The sequence below is a fragment of the Sphaeramia orbicularis genome, chromosome 17 (assembly GCF_902148855.1).
Source record: "Sphaeramia orbicularis chromosome 17, fSphaOr1.1, whole genome shotgun sequence".
Taxonomy (NCBI): domain Eukaryota; kingdom Metazoa; phylum Chordata; class Actinopteri; order Kurtiformes; family Apogonidae; genus Sphaeramia; species Sphaeramia orbicularis.
In genome coordinates this window covers 45749130-45766823 of record NC_043973.1, presented here as the reverse complement: position 1 = coordinate 45766823, position 17694 = coordinate 45749130, and the positions used below count along the sequence as shown (strand labels likewise).

At 36.9% G+C, this 17694-nt stretch overlaps 1 protein-coding gene across 1 annotated transcript in view; it reads right to left on the bottom strand.

The window, feature by feature from the left end:
* LOC115436957 (collagen alpha-1(XVIII) chain-like) overlaps positions 1-17694 on the bottom strand; it is a 95436-nt gene that overhangs the window by 44904 nt on the left and 32838 nt on the right. Inside the window, 18 exon segments of the mRNA XM_030159985.1 lie at positions 593-668; positions 7646-7705; positions 8814-8870; positions 9182-9235; positions 9838-9873; positions 10455-10544; positions 10637-10699; positions 11546-11581; positions 11894-11959; positions 13453-13536; positions 13772-13807; positions 14380-14442; positions 14611-14652; positions 14787-14822; positions 15669-15728; positions 15839-15976; positions 16671-16706; positions 17072-17125. Coding sequence (XP_030015845.1) covers positions 593-668; positions 7646-7705; positions 8814-8870; positions 9182-9235; positions 9838-9873; positions 10455-10544; positions 10637-10699; positions 11546-11581; positions 11894-11959; positions 13453-13536; positions 13772-13807; positions 14380-14442; positions 14611-14652; positions 14787-14822; positions 15669-15728; positions 15839-15976; positions 16671-16706; positions 17072-17125 — 1087 coding nt within the window.

Sequence of the window (17694 nt, the reverse complement as noted above, 5' to 3'; positions counted from 1 at the left end):
TGTGGGGAAGGCTTGTGATTCTGGGGGTTTATCCTCAGGAGAGATCTACATAATGATACCAATTCATGTCAGAAAAGACATGTAGTGTCTTAAAACTTTAACAAAGATATGTGTAAAGAAAAAACAAAAACAAAAAAATAGCGAAAAGAACAACAAAATCCATGAATACACAAGAGAACAGCTGTAGAATAGCTGTCCACTGTAGTGACCACTATGCACGAAAGGGTTAAACTTACTCTGAAGTCTAATATAGGAAAGTCCCTGATCTTCACTGAAAAATGCAAAATAACATTAGAATAAATGGTGATAAATCACTGAGGAAAGGACCATTACAGGTAAAGGCAAATTTGTAAAAGTTCAAAAATTCATTAAAAAAACCCTCAAAAATCTAAATTTCTCTAAACTGTGAACAAACTTTGTAGACATTGTCCCAAGGAAGCTGCATAGTAGCTTCGTCAAGGAAAAGGTTTTAAGAAGTTGCTATCGAAGATGAAAACAATGACGAAGATGATTCCGGACACAGCGCCTTCATAATAGCCATGGAGCTAAAAAGGTTACTTCCATAGTTCAATTTAAACTAAAAATTCCTTACTGGGTGTTCCAGGTTCTCCGGGTAGTCCCACGTCTCCTTTATTCCCTTTAGACCCAAGTGAATCTGTAACGGCCTCCTACAACCACAGGCATGGAATTAACACACCGTTCAAGTCAGAATTTAACAATAATCAGCAACAAATTAAAGAAAAAAAACCCAAAAACCCATCAGTGTTATAACGAAGCACAGCAGGAACACCTGTTAAACACCGGGGAGTCATGCTTTACACAGCGTCGTGTAAAATCCTGAACTGTTACGTTTAAAATACAGGAGGTTAGAGATTAGGATCAGGACAATAAAACACGACACAATACGAAAAGCAAATAAATGTGACCTTAACCACCACTGCTTTGAACGACCAATGATCATATAGGCCCAAGAAAAGTGAGACTAGAGATGGACTAAAATTTGGTCGTCTCCTTTCTACAGAGTCTCCACAGGCCGGAGAGGATGCACCGAACAGGAAGTTGGACCACAGAACCCAAAAACCCGTCACCACAAGAGAACCGCTAACAGGAGCTGAACGCACAGTTTGATTCAGTTCACTTTCAGCTCAGTCAGTTTCAGGAGAACTCAAGAGTCATGGGCTTTTTTGTAGAGAAGAACATCTACAGCCTCCTATGTCTTCTGGGAGTCAGCTCTATGTTCTCCAGTACCTACGTTCTCCAGTACCGATGTTCTCTAGTGCCTATGTTCTCCAGTCCCTATGTTCTCCAGTGCCTTTGTTCTTCAGTACTTATGTTCTCCAGTACCTATGTTCTCCAGTATCCATGTTCTCCAGTATCCACGTTCTCCAGTACCTATGTTCTCCAGTATCTATGTTCTCCAGTACCTATGTTACTCAGTCCAGTGGAATGTAGTTCCATATGTAGGGATGAAGGCCTACAAACCATAACCGCAAGTGGTGGTGTTTCAGTAGTTTCACCAGTTTTCTTTTTTAGGGAACATAAGTACCCGGGAACATAGGTGCTGGGGAATATAGGTACTAGGGACCATAGGTACCGGGGAACATAGGTACTGGGGAATATAGGTACCAGGGAACATAGGTACCTGGCAACATAAGAGCTGGGTAACATAGGTACCAGGGAACATAGGTACCTGGCAACATAAGAGCTGGGTAACATAGGTACCAGGGAACATAGGTACCAGGGAATATAAGTGTCAGGGAACATAGGTACCAGGGAACATAGGCACTAGGAAGCATAGGTACCAAGGAACATAGGTACTGGGGAACATAGGTACCAAGGAACATAGGTACTGGGGAACATAGGTACCGAGGAACATAGGTACTAGGGAACATAGGTACTGGAGAACATAGGTACTAGGGAACATGGGTACCTGGGAACGTAGGTACTGGGGGCCATAGGCAACATAGGTACTGTAGAACATGGGTACCACAGAATATAGGTACCAAGGAACACAGGTACTAGGAAACATAGGTACCAAGGAACGTAGGTACTGGGAAACATAGGTACCCAGGAACATAGGTACTGGGGAACATAGGTACCAAGGAACATAGGTAATAGGAAACATAGGTACCAAGGAACATAGGTACTGGGGAATATAGACACTAGGGAACATGGGTACCTGGGAACATAGGTACTGGGGAACATAGGCAACATAGGCACTGGGGAATATGGGTACCAGGGAACATGGGTACTGGGGAACATAGGTACCAGGGAACATGGGCACTGGTTAACACATGTACACTCTCGTATTCTGACTGAACTGGAAGTGATAACTGATAAGCGTCAATGATGTCACCTCTTCTTCTTCACTGTAAAATTAGGAGGGCAGTGACAGACGAGGCGAGCAGGAGTCAGAGTCAGTCTCCGTTTAACACCCGGCATTAACACTGGACCTTTGGTGAATAAATTACGTGTAGCAGCAACATCATTTTATAAATGACTTGACTGATGCATCTCCAATTTATATCAGCTTGAACAGGATTTAAGGGTTGATTTGACCGAATCCCATCCACAAAGAACATGTTAACGCCTGATGTAAGAAGACCAGAGAGGCACACTGAACATTCTGAACACACTGACGAGCAACGTGGTATTAATGTTGATTATGTCATATCCAATGGGACCTGTCAGTAGGTGGAGATATTAGGCAGAAAGTGAACGAGTAGACTTCGAAGTTGATGTGTTGGAAACGGCAAAAAGTTCAAAAGTAGAGATCCGAGCAACTTTGACGAAGACCCTCACAAGAAAGTATTAACGATACAAACAATAACAACCATGGCGATAATTATAACGGTAACAGTAACTACAACAACAACTGAGTAAACTGGGCAGAAAGACAGAAAAAACAAACAAATTAGGGCTGTGCAATTAATCGAAATTCAATTACGATTTCGATTATTACACGCAACGATTACAAAAATTATGTCATCGAGAAAAAACGATTATTAATTTTGAGTTGTTTAATTCACGCGCACGCAAGCTACCATGAGCTGCTCTGCCCCGCCCCCCTCTAAGCTACAGCTGCCTGCTAGCCGGCAGGTCCACCCCAAGAGGAAAGTTGTACCTCGCGGTCTGGAAAAATAGCAGGAGAATCACAGCAGAAGTGCTTGGTAAACAAAAAAGGCAAGTCAAATTCAATTGTATGGAATCACTTTGGGTTTGATGAAGAGCAAAAACCCATTATGTGCAAAAAGTGTTTCGTAGTTGTGTCCGCACCGACCGGTAACACAGCAAACCTTTGTAACCATCTAAAGTTGAACCACCGCCACCTTTATCATAATCTTATGAATTAAGAACTAAAACATAAAAAAAACTCTCGTCTACAACTTCGTCTGCAATGCAATCTTCAGTCTCCGAATCTCTTTACGCTGCAACTCCCGTATTAACCTAACTGAAACCTCACGGCACGCCACTGAATTTACTATGTTTCATACTACACTGAACATACTTGAATTTATAATTTGCACTTTACGTGAGTTTTTTTTTTTATTGCTCCAGTTCTATGGCAAGTCTAGAGCAGTTTAATTCCAGTGCACTATTTGTTTACAAAAGGAAACATACTTGAATTTACAGTACACTTATTTGCATTCAAAGATTTTTTTGTTTCGTACAAAAGTGAACATACTTTGTTTTAATGGTTAAAAGCTTTATTTATATTTAAAGAGTATATCTTACATTGTTTTGCAAGAAAAAAATAAACAACTTTAAGGTTAACAAATAATCGTTTTTAATAATCGTGATTTCAATTATTGCTAAAATAATCGTGATTATTTTTTTTTCTATAATCGAGCAGCCCTAAAACAAATAAACAAAAAAATTATAATAAACTAAAATAAATAAGACCTACAGGGTGGGGAAGCAAAATTTACAATGAACATTTAGTTGTTTTTTCTCAGCAGGCACTACGTCAGTTGTTTTGAAACCAAACATATATTGATGTCATAATCATACCTAACACTATTATCCATACCTTTTCAGAAACTTTTGCCCATATGAGTAATCAGGAAAGCAAACGTCAAAGAGTGTGTGATTTGCTGAATGCACTCGTCACACCAAAGGAGATTTCAAAATTAGTTGGAGTGTCCATAAAGACTGTTTATAATGGAAAGAAGAGAATGACTATGAGCAAAACTATTACGAGAAAGTCTGGAAGATACTATTAAAGAAGAATGGGAGAAGTTGTCACCCCAATATTTGAGGAACACTTGCGCAAGTTTCAGGAAGTGTGTGAAGGCAGTTATTGAGAAAGAAGGAGGACACACAGAATAAAAACATTTTCTATTATGTACATTTTCTTGTGGCAAATAAATTCTCATGACTTTCAATAAACTAATTGGTCATATACTGTCTTTCAATCCCTGCCTCAAAATATTGTAAATTTTGCTTCCCCACCCTGTGTTAAATGACAAATTTAAGAAAAGAAAACATGAACGGAATATCAAAAAAAAAAAAAAGAAGAAGAAAACCCAATACTGACCAAGTCAGTGTCATTCAGTTCTGTATGTTGATCGTTTTGCTGCTTCCATAACATCAGCTTCGACGACTAAATGTTTACTTGCAGCCGAACATAGGTTGTAATGAAATAATCAATATTATTACCGCTTCTCTGTGGTCGGAATGTTTCTGTACACAAGGAGGGAGATGAGGAGGGAGAGAACTCGGGGGGGGGGGGGGGTTGCTGTTTGTAGCTGAGACCAGAGCGCTGCCATGCTGTTAAACCCACACACCAGCAGAGCCACCTGATGGTCCGATTTCACACAAAACGAACCAATCAGATGGTCTGACTCAGACTTACTGGGCCCTTTTTGCAGTGCGGTCTGGGACGCACCGGGAACACTGTCTTTAAGATTCAGAGAAGAGCAGCGAAAAGACACTGAATGATATGACAAATATAAGACCTGCAACTAAGAATGAGTCAGAGTGAACTTTACAGACATTCTGTTGGTAGTCTAAATGTTTACTACGTGTATAAAGTAGGCCTGTAACGGTACACAAAATTTTCGGTTCGGTACGTTTTCGGTTTTCAAAGCCACGGTTCGTTTTTTTTCAGTTCGGTACGGTAAGAAAGAAAACCCCTCAAAATGTCTTTAATGCATTTATGAATTTTTGAACATTCTTCTACCAATTTTTGGAGACAATAGAATATAGAAAAACAGGAATAATGCAATTCTGCTGTTATAAATCAAATAGAAAATAAAATATTACTAAATGTATTTTAAACATTAGTATTGCACTTTTCAAGGGAGTTTTGAACAAACAACAAAAATATAATCACATTTCTGTCAGTTCACATTCTGCATTAAAATAACAAAAAAAAAAAAAATCCACATGAAGTGCAACATTAACAAGAGAGCAAACTGGTATTCTGTTTAAACAAACTGAAGAGCAACTTTGACAAATAAATTAACCTAATTATTATTTATTTTAGGACAGATAAACTGTTTAGGTCACTTTGTGTACTTGTGTGTGTGTGTGTGTGTGCGCGCGTGCAGGGTGCGATTTCTTTTTTTTTTTTTTTTTTTGTCGGAGGCAGGGAGGGTTATACGTGGGGGTTCGGTCCATAACTAACATAATAACTAACGCTGCCGTGAAACAAAAGTGAAACTTTACATCATTTCAACTCCTTTACAACTTCCAACTCCTGGGTTCTATTCCTCTATTATGCAGCGTGTGTGTGTGTGAGAGAGAGAGAAAAAAAGTGTGTGAGAGAGTGACAGAGAGTGAGAGAGAGAGAGAAAGAGAGAGAGAGAGCTAGTGTCAGTGTTTTAGAACTACCGTAGTTCCTAGGGGCCAAACAACATCCGTCTTATCAGCGTCTCTTTCCTCATTGTCTTTCACCTGAACCCGTACTGATCCCAAACAGGACTGTAATGATGGTGGAGGGTCTGCAGTCTCTTCCCTTCAGGTTCACATCATATTTGTTGTTGTTTTTTAACTTTATGGAAGCAGCTATTTCATATTTCGAGTCATTGTGCGCTAGTTCCATATGTCCGTGTGGAACTTGCGCGGACTTAAAGTTCCGCATCGAACGACGCCTTTTGTTCCTTTTTCTTTTTCTCAACATTCTGTGCCGGTTCGGCACGTATACCGTTACAGGCCTAGTACAAAGCATCTTTCATGGTATTATAATAGAAAGTCGAGGCCCCGCCCCTTTTGTTGTGCCTCATGAGTCCTCACTTTGGACAAATAATTTTCTTATCTGGTATAAATTGTGCCTACATTTACACGTATGATGTTTGTCAATTTAAAAGATAATTTCACACGTCAATAAAATGTTTAGTTGTAAAAATAATAAAGAAACACCTACTGTGGTTTGAAATGGCTCAGTGGACTGCATCTGTAGTCACATCTGTAGTTACACATGATACATGCAGGGTGTTTGCACAGGTCTTGAAAGTCGTAAAAAGTATGGAATTTTGAAACACTTTTCCAGACCTTGGAAAGTGTGGAAATTTGTGTGAAAGGCAATAATAAATAATAATAATAATAAAAAAATAAAGTCTGGAGAAAAGTTTCTGTCATAGTTGAATTTTAGAGTCTGCTCAAAGGCACATGATCTTGTAAGATAAGAAATACATAAGGAAAACATTAAAAAAAACTAGATCCGATTTCACTACTGGAATGATTCTAGTGAAACTGGTTTGTGTGATATTCATGCACTTTTGAGATTTTCATATGTTTTGAAAACATTTCTGTCAGGAAAACATAATTTATTGCGAATTATACATTCATTCATTCATAAATTTATTAAAATTAACTTTTCTACTACACACAACAGGTAAAATCTCAGCTAAAAAAGTAGGCACGTAAGTATAAAAGTACGTAAAGTCAAGGTCTGGGGAAAAAAATAGCAATTTTGAAAAAGTCTGGAATTTTTATTTGGATAAAGAGCAAACACCCTAAACCTGAAACAAACTTCACCATACTGCATCCTGTATTATCAACAGTAAATAATCTTTACCCTGGCATATTTTAGTTTAGTTTATTTGTCTCAAACTATTTAACCTTGCTGTTCGAGATTTTAACCCTCGTAGACAGAATGAATGAACATGAAAAAGGAACAAAATGTGACACCCACTGATGTTTAGCTACTATGTTACTGATGTTTTTATGTATGTATGTATGTATGTATGTATTTATTTTATTACTGTTCTGTTGTTTAAAAAAAAAAAAAAAAGGATAAGAAAACAAGAAGTGAAGGCACTGGAAAATAAATGTACAGATAGTTTTTTTCTTTTCTGAAAAGAAAAGTAATATAGAAAAACAGTGTAAAATGTTATATGTGCATGTTTAATGTAAAACATGTAAATTCTCCATTACAAAATCAAATTAAAATATGTAATTAAAAAAAAAACTGACAAAATGTGTAAATGATGGAACAATTTTAACAGGATCAAACAGTGACTTATCTCTCGTCATCAACCATAATACATTTATCTTTCAAATTAAGGTCCCATGGGACAGAACCAGGAGGTGGACTTCGACTGTCTTTATGTTGTTCATCACCATTAACATCACCACTGTAATCATCATAATATAATGGAATCAATGGACTCTAATGAAAAATCTTTAAATTCAGACTTACTCCGTTCAGTCCCAGAATTCTTCCTGGAAGTCCGGGGGGACCTGGAGGACCTGGTGGTCCCTGGAAAACCAAAACCAAAAAACACACAAATCAGTGTTTGTGAAAAAGAAATAAAACTAATATCGAACACAGACACAATCACAGATTCTTGTCCTTCACCAGTCATAAGAAAAAACAACAGACATGAAATCAGACTTGAGTAGCCTGTTCAGACGTCCGTCTTTCTCAATGAGAAATCCGTCTGGAATCCAAATATGAAGGCGGGACTAACAGGCACTGAGTAAACCAATCACAGATAAGATGGATGTGACACTTTTGTCAGAGAAACTTAACCCTATAACGCCAAACGTATCATATTTGATACATGAGTTTTGAAGCCCTCTACATGATCTGGGTGAAATATTTTTTACTTGAATAACCTGATGTATACAATTAGATACATGCAATACACAGATAATACACCAGGGGGAGGAATTCATTCACCAGAGGCCTTTCCAATGACACTACAAGACTGTCATTAATGACGAACGAGGAAGAACTGTGACAATTTTATAAAGGAATTACCAATTTGTTAGACATGTTTGTGTTATATTATGTTTTTGTTTGTTCAAAAATAATATTTGAGCATTAAAACCCGATGTAACAAATATGATATACAATTGAAACTCATACATGGAAATTGATATTTGAAAAAATGTTTTTTTGGGTTGTTCAGAAGGACCAATAAAGGCTCCAGTTTCAAAGAACTAGAATTTTCTGTCAATGATTTAATGGTTCAGGCTTTACAGGGTTAAGAATACAGGATGTAATCTGTAATTCAAACCTTATTTTTGAATCAAACAACTGACAACAGTTGTAAAGAGATTTGTGGACTGGGAACTGACTCGGACTCATGACAAAAAGAAGTCAGTGCATATGACGCACTGCAAAACACCTTCCCCCAAGACTTGTGATTGGTCTGGTATAAAAATAGATCGGGCATAATTCACAGCGAATGGACCAGTTCCAGACTCTTTTCCCAATACTGAATACACTGAGAAAACTGGATGGCTGGACAGGCTAATACTTTAGGCATTTGGTTTATATATGAGGGAGTATAAAACACACAATAATGATAAATATGTTAAATATATTGATTACGCTTTAGTTTGACACAGTATCCTCTTACCGGCAGACCAACAGAGTCTCCTTTGTCACCTTTCCTCCCGGGTAATCCAGGTCGACCCTGCAGAAACAAAAAGACTGTTCAGACTGAAAAGTTCCAGAAAACATAACCATTTACATAACATATGACAGAAGCATGTTTTATGGAGTCTGATTGGTCATTACAGCAGTCAATGACACATTTTCTACTGCTTCTTATTAGTTCAAATTCATCGGTTATATTTTCTAAACTCTGAAAACAAAGCTAATGACACCAAAAACGTCACCTACTGAAGCTTTATTAATTGATTAGAGAATAAAAACCACTAAGTTATAGTTCAGTGTTCAGAGGGAATATTTTTCTCTTTATACCAGAAATAAAACGGTACTCACAGAACGACCAGGGATGCCATATTCTCCTTTTGGTCCAGATGGTCCTATTGGGCCCTGAAACCACCACAGTGATGCAAAATAATCAGTATTAGTCATTTAATAAGATAGAGGATTTAAAATATTGTATTATTATTATTATTATTATTATTATTATTATTATATTAACCCATAAAGATCCAGAACTATATTTTGTGGTAACGTCCAAATAAATTTCCGTCTATATTTATTACCGAGTGATTTATCACCATTTATTATGATATTTATTTATTTATATTTATTTACATTTATTCTATTATATTCACTGATCATGTACACATTCATAAAAACTCAGTAAATTCAAAAGTTATTATATCAAAACAGACAAAACTGAAAATAACATGACTTTTTTAGCAAAATATATGATTAATTTTACATGAAAACAAGCATCTACAAACTACTGTCACTTCTCAAACTCCATGGGTTTTACTGGTGAATCAGTGTTGCAGATGAGGATGGTGTTTCCACGTTCACTACAAAGACTATGGATGCTGCTTATTTACAAGTATTGATAGGAATAGTGGTTCAGGTATTAAACATTTGATCAGTAGATAGTTTTGGGTCTTTATGGGTTAAATAATCTAAAGTTTTTACAAATTAAAGTTCTGTTTTAAACTCACAGTAAGTCCAGGAGGACCAGGAAAGCCGCGGTCACCCTGTGTAAACACAAAAAGCACAGAAAAGAGCATTATGGCACACAATGGAAACAAAAAACATACTTTACCAGAAGCAGAATCTCTTTATTGTCATCGTACCAAGTACAACGAAACTGAGGTAGAGCTCTCAAGTTGAGTGGAAGAATTCACAAGACAAAACAACAAATATGATATAAAAGGCACAGTTATTTACATTAAAAAATAAAAAGTACTGCAACTAAGAATATTTGTTAAAAAAACAAAAAAAACACAGAATTTAAGTAATGAAAATGACATGCAAAGATAATAAATATTGTGGGATAAATAGAGTGAAAGATAAAATATGAAAGACTGTAAACCTTTAACAGATATTGCACATGTTACAGAATATAATGAGATTAAATAATGAGATTATAATCGGTTTCGTATTTGATAGTGAGTTAAAAGTACTTAACAATTCTAATCCACACTGTCTCCAATACATTTATATGGCTCTAAAGGACCTTAGATTTATGCAACTATGCTTTTACATCTGCCTTGTAGTGGATACAGTATTACATACATACAAATACATTTACTGTTAAAGTACACTAGTCTTGTACCTTGGAGCCCTTTGGTCCTTGAGGGCCTCTTGGGGCCGATAAGATGGATCCGTCTGCAGCGATGGTCACACCTGGCTCCCCCTTCTCTCCCTGTAAATGTGATGAAACAAACATATACACATAGACATCAGTGAAACTTCTCTGATCCAGGGGTTCCAGATTTTGTTCAGTTCTGGTCCCACCTTGGTCCCTTGTGGACCCTGAACGCCTGGACTTCCCAGGTCTCCCTTTGGTCCCCTGGGGCCCTGGAAAGGAAGAGAGGGACTGGACTAAGAAAGACACTTTAACAGACAACCCACTGAGCTTTATTTCTGTTTATCCTAGATACAGAAGACAATAAACAATGATAATCTAATATTAACCCTTTAGGTGCCTTTAAGAGTTTTTTTCAAAAAAATATTACATTTTGATATCAAGATTTCATGAAGCTGTAACTTGAAAGTGTTTAGAGATTGAAAACGTTATTATGTTACGCTATTTGATGATGAGAATGGGGGTGGGATTAAATAAGTTTTACTTCTTCCCACTCCTTTTCGAGTGTAGATGAATGATTTTGGAATTTTGAATTTGCATGTATTCTGTAAATGCTCAAAATAAACAAATGAAATGAAATGCAATTAAAAAGTCATACTGTAAATGAGAAAAATACTGGGTATGACCCAAACTTTATGATGGGTGTAAATGTAATCATCCAGTTAGCATATTGTGACATCACAGACCGGCGGCCATATTGGATTGCATAACTTTTAGTAAAAACACTGACCATATTTACATGGAAGTTTTCTTTGTGTTTTTTTGTTTGTTTGTTTGTTTGGAGGTGGTAACATGATCTAGTAACTCTATCTGGAGCTATGGTCTATTTCATTCAATTATGTTGCTTATCACAATATTGCAACTTTGGTGCTAAAAGGGTTAAATCATCATCAGTGGCATCAACTGTCAGTACCTACCCTGTTAAGCCTGATGAAAGCAAAAGCAAGAGTGAAAAAAACTGTTATGTGACTTAATAATAGCAGATATATCACAGTATATATAAGTTATACATAAAATTCTACCAGTTGACATTTCATAGCGTGGTAAAATGCTCTTACAGGAAATCCAGCTCTGCCAGGTAAGCCTTCAGGTCCCTGGACCATGCAGATGACAACACACACAGCAAACACACACATGCACACATGCAAAAGCACAAGCACAAGGTTAAGGATGTGTCCTGAAAAATGCTCAAACACAGCATCATTAAATGAAAACGGCAGCCAGGGAAGTAAAAACTGTAGATGAGTGTGATGATAAGAGGATTCAGGAGCATATATCCACAAAATCTGCCTGAAAAATGGCACAAATGCAGCGTTGCAACAAACACGCTGACTGTTTCCACAAAACTTAAAAATAACAGGAAATAGATCATAAACCACTTTCACAGACAGCTGATTAGAACGCACCATGGGTCCTGGTGGTCCTCGGAGCTCGGTGAAGTTGAAGATTCCTTCAGTAACATTGAGGAGCAGCTGGAGACAGAACAAGAAGAGAGTCAAACTGGACTCGTATTTCATAAATCCATAGGCTCCAAAAATTCAGTGACTCAAAAATGGCGAGAAAATAACATCAGAAAAGGATAGTGCTAATTCTGTACCTGAGATTTTTGATTGTTGAATACAGTGTTGTTTTGTATCTACTGCTAAGGACATAATTGTGCCTTTCAACTACTGTATATTAACCCTTAGATCAGACCTGGGCGTTGTACTGCCCATGGGCCACATGCGGCCCGATAGCTGACCCTGTCTGGCATGCATGAGGTCATTGACAAATTAATGCAAATATATGTTATTGTAATAGATGCAACCAATACAACTGCACTGCTGTTATTTTGAAGAATCTGCTAAATTAATGGGGGTTTTTTCGAACGTACTTTCTGTACTTTGCATACGGTTTATGCACTGACTGGTCTGTTAGTTTCAGCCCGTGAAGATGTCAGTTAATGCCAAAAAAAAAAGACTGATTCAGAATGCAGAATTTTTACCAAAACACAGACTTCTAAGTATTTCCTCACTGAAGTCGGAGGTTAAGAAAAAGAAAAGGAACTGAAATATGGACGCTGGATGCATTCATTGTTTTTCATGTAAAGTTAATGTGGAGCTGGTTTTGTACATTTTTGAAAATGTTTTTGTGAATATTCAGTAAATAGTTGTGTTCTGTGCTCCACACTTTCATTGCATCATGGTATCGTTTCATTTTCTGTTTTTATAGAGATATATATTGAGCAGAGCTGCAGGTGCATTGATCCACCCCTTAACACCTGATAAAGTTTCTACTGTGGCCCCATAAGAAAATGAACTGCCCACCCCTGCCTTAGATGCACAAGTGACTGGACCCTAAACTCTTCCACAAATAGGTCAAAAATTACCCGTGTAAAAATCGATCTGTTCTTATGCCACTTTTGTTATTTTGTGATGTTAAAAATAATTATTTGTATGATATTTTGGTCCACAAAAGAATGCTTTCATGTTTCAAATATTTTTTCTTTTTAATTTTTTTGAACATTTTTAATAATTTTAAAATGTTTTTAAAATATTTTGAGACATTTGAAAAGCAAATTATATATAAAATATAATATATAGCATATAATAGCAATGGAACAATATCAGCATCTATTTTATGAGTGAGTGAATCCTTTGCTGTTGAATGAATCAAAGGTTCAGATGAAATTCCACTGAAAATGAATGTGGGTCATTTTGACCCACCTATGGAAGGTTGGGGCAGTAATACAAAAACTGCAATTTCATAAAACCTATAAAAGATAAGCTAAGAATTCCAATGGCATGATGTCAAAAACATGTTTTAAGGAATACCTTGAATATGAAATAATAACTTTGCATTACAAAGATATTGCAGTAAAATAACCTAATTGGGTCATTTTTGACCCACTTATGCATCTAAAGGTTAATCCAACAAAATATCTAAAACTTAAGTCAACTAAATCTCTTTCCGTGTGTGAGCGTACATCTGGCAGATTAACAATTTGTCCCGGAGGTCCAGGTGGTCCAGGTGGTCCTGGGATACTGAGTCCATCAGTGCCACATTCACCCTGCAGGACACAGTAAGAATATTTATGATTCTAAGAACATGTAGATAATTAAAATATGCAGAGCTAGATGGACCAAGTGTCTGCTTAAAACTCAGAGGGAAAAGAAGAACTAAAGAGGAACTTTAAATATGGAGCAGTAGTAAAAGCACAAAATAATCAATAAATACAATGATGATGATAATACTAGATACTGTTGGTTATACTTATCAAATATATCATTTGATGGAAACCCTACCTTGGGTCCTGGACTGCCTTTTTCTCCTTTGGCTCCCTGTTTGAGTGTGAAAACAATAATGAATGATAATAACCTAAAAACTACATCATGTAAAGGGGTAATTGAAATGAAGAATTGAAAAAAAAAAAAGAAGCCTGGAACGAGGAACATGCTATTATTCATGATTAAAATGGAAAATCCAAATTAATCCTGTTTGTGTTTATATTGTGTATACAGTCGTGGAAAAAAATATTAGACCATCAAAAGTCACCAAAAACAATGGTTATGCAATCAAGTACTAACTCCTGTGTGTATCATGTGACTAAAACAGACAGAAAAGAGAACATGGAATGTCTAAAAGCACTGTTTTTGTCAGTACAATGCCATAGATATTGATGTAAGAACTGAAGTGATTTTGGTTATTATCAAGAAAACCATGGAAAATGGATAGATATCAGCTCTGAAATGAAACTACTATGAGCTATTTTTGTTGATTTCATTATATTTGTCCAAACAAATGTACCCTTAGTTGTAACAGGTATTAAACTGAACAAGAAACTGAAGAAAACAAGGGGTGGTCTAATAATTTTTTCTGCAACTGTATAAATGTGTTGACATGTGCTTCTCACCCGTGCACCTGGTAGCCCAGCAGGACCCTGAAGACCCTCAGGACCTGGATCTCCTGGTTCACCCTGCAATCACACAGCACATACACTTCATACCCAGAGAAGAATAGTTGTAGAAGATATCATGTATTACTTAATCACCTCACTAACCTAAGATATAGTCAACTTTTTAGCAGGTAAATTTAGAGTCATTCTTTACTTCATTAACAATGAGTCATTTCAGAATCTACAAACCTTGACAGACAGTCCTGGAGCACCTATAGGTCCATCTTCACCCTACAGAGGAGAACACTTATAAATAAGTACACACAACTCACAGAAAATGAAGATTATCAGCTCTGAATAGTGATTACTTAACCAATGGTCCGATCTAATAAACTACTGTCTAATCCAGTTCATGAATAAATTACCTTTGGTCCTTGTGGGCCAGGAAGACCAGGAGGACCCTGGGAAAAAGACAAAAACAAACAGTTAATATGTGTGTGAAGTAGATACAAGAACAATCTACACATACAGTTGTGCTCATACGTTTACATACCCTAGCAGAATTTGTGATTCTTTGGCCATTTTTCAGAGAATATGACTAATAATATAAAAACTTTTCTTTCACTTGTGGCTAGTGATTGGGTGAAGCCATTAATTATATAAAAAAAATTGTTTGCTCTTCTTAAATGGATAAATGGACTGGCCATGAAAGACACTGTCAGACTCTACTAGGAGAAATTTAGGGTTCAGTATCTTGCCAAGAACACTTTGACATATGGACAGTCAGAACCAGAACCACCAACCTTTTGGTCATTGGACAACCTGCTCTACCAACTGAGCCACAGCCGCCCACTAATCATACTGACAACAGAAACGATCCAAATGACCCTGATCAAAAGCTGACATACCCTAGTTCTTAATCCTCTGTATTGGCCCCTTTAACGTCAATGACAGCTTGAAGTCTTTTGTGGTAGTTGTGGATGAGGCGCTTTATTTTCTCAGATGGTAAAGCTGCCCGTTCTTCTTGACAAAACACCTTCACTTCCTTCGAGATTTTGGGTTTTCTTGCATGAACTGCATGTTTCAGACCTCCCCAAAGTGGTTCAATGATACTGAGGTCAGGAGACTGAGATGGACACTCCTTCACCTTCATTTTTTTCTGCTGTTGCCAATGACAGGTGGACTTGGACTTGTGTTTTGGGTCATTGTCATGTTGGAACATCCAAGAACCATCCCATGTGCATTCTGTCAGGGTATGTAAACTTATGAGCACAACTGTATAAGCTGATGTATAGACTCAGACTGACCTGTTGGGCTCTACCTCCAGTTCCGGTCAGCATTAAACTCTTCCCAGATCCTTCCATATCCTAAAAACACACTCAGATTGAACTTTTGTGGATCCATGCAGTAAGGAGACCCTGATGTTTATGAGTTTTCATTAACAGCAGTTGTTTGTTTGTTTGTTTGTTTTAATCACCTCGACAAAGAACTGGGATCCTGGAGGTCCTGGGGGACCAGGGGGGCCTGTTGGACCTGCTGGGCCTCTCCTCCCTGGTGGACCACTGGGCCCTTCAGGACCTGGAACACCTGGTGTGCCTACAAACCCACATTCACCCTGCAGATATAGAGATATGTGTGAATATTTTTCCAATTTTTTTTTTTTTTTTTTTTTTTTTTTACATTTTTTCCTCCATTTCCCATATTTAACCCATAAAGACCCAAACATCCACCACTGACCAAAACCATCTACTGATGTAAAATGTTTAATACCTGTTGATCCATTAATTAATAACTACATGTAAATAAATGGTCTAAAATACAGTAATTCATATTTTCATGGTCATCAGATATGACTCATTTGGACATTCAGAGGCTCCATAGTTACCATGGAAACACCATTATCTTCTACAGCATTGATTCACAAGTAAAACCCATGGAGTTGGATCAATGACAGTGGATGGACACACTTCTTTTATGTTCAGTTAAAGATATATTTTACAGAAAAAGTCATTTTTTCTTCACTTTTCTCTGTTTTTGATATAATAACCCTCAACTTTAATCTGAGCTTTTAGGAACATTTACATGATCAGCAAATTAAATATAAGAAAATACTTGATTTATAGTGAAATAATGTAAACTACAAAGGATAATATTACAATAAATGGAGATAAATCACTTGTCAAAGGTTAAATAGAGACAAAAATTCACTTGGGAATTGACACAAAAGCAGCACTGGGTCTTTATGGGTTAAGATTTATATAATTCACTGCAGTAAGACCATCCCGTTTTCTCCATGTTGTGAAGTATACCTTTGGTCCAGGTGGCCCAGGTAAACCTTGATCACCCTGTGAGTGTAATCAAAGGAGAAAGTCATGTCATTTCTAGAACGAGTCATTTTGTCAAACATTAAAAACAGGTATACATAAGTTAATTCTCCTGTCAGTGCCCCCGATGATGGACCAACTCCGGATCTTCATTAGATCCGGAGTTGGTCCCCAAGTGCCTTCAGTGGCCACTCACTGCTCCTGATGTATGCTACATGCTAATGCTAATTGCTAATGCTAGGTACTGTGAGTACTCTTAAAATTCTCTTAAAGTTACTCTTTAGGTGATTATGTTTTATTTTAAGTGTGATGAGATAGTTTGACCAGAAATGAGAAAAATACACTTGGTAAGATTTAGATTTTTTCCAGTGTCTCCATAATCATACCTTCCGTCCAGTTGCTCCTGGCAGACCTGGAGCTCCATCTTTTCCTGGTGGACCCTAGAAAAAAACAACGCCAGACAAATAAAATCACACCACAGATTATACACCAGTGCACTGCAAAAATCAAAATCTTTCCAAATGTATTTTTCTAATATCTCATCACACTTATAAGACGTAATCACCTAAAGAGTAACTTTTCAGTGAGATATAAGAGCTTATTTTTAGACAATACATCTTGGAAATCTTATTTCAAGAAATCTTACCAAGATCATTTTCACTTGTTACATTGGCAGATTTTCTTGCTTGAATTAAGCAAAAAAAAAATCTTGAATTAAGAAAAAAAATCTGCCAATGGAACAAGTGAAAATTATCTTGGTAAGATTTCTTGAAATAAGATTTTCCAGATCTATTGTCTAAAAATGCGTTCTCATATCTCACTGAAAAGTTACTCTTTAGGTGATTATGTCTTATTTTAAGTGTGATGACATATTTTGTCTAGAAATGAGAAACATATACTTGGTAAGATTTAGATTTTTGTTGTGTGTGTAAGAAAAGTAAGCTTAGCCGTGTGTTGACCCTTTGGCCGACCCACCAGGGACCAGGGTCACATCCAAAGTCAACAGACA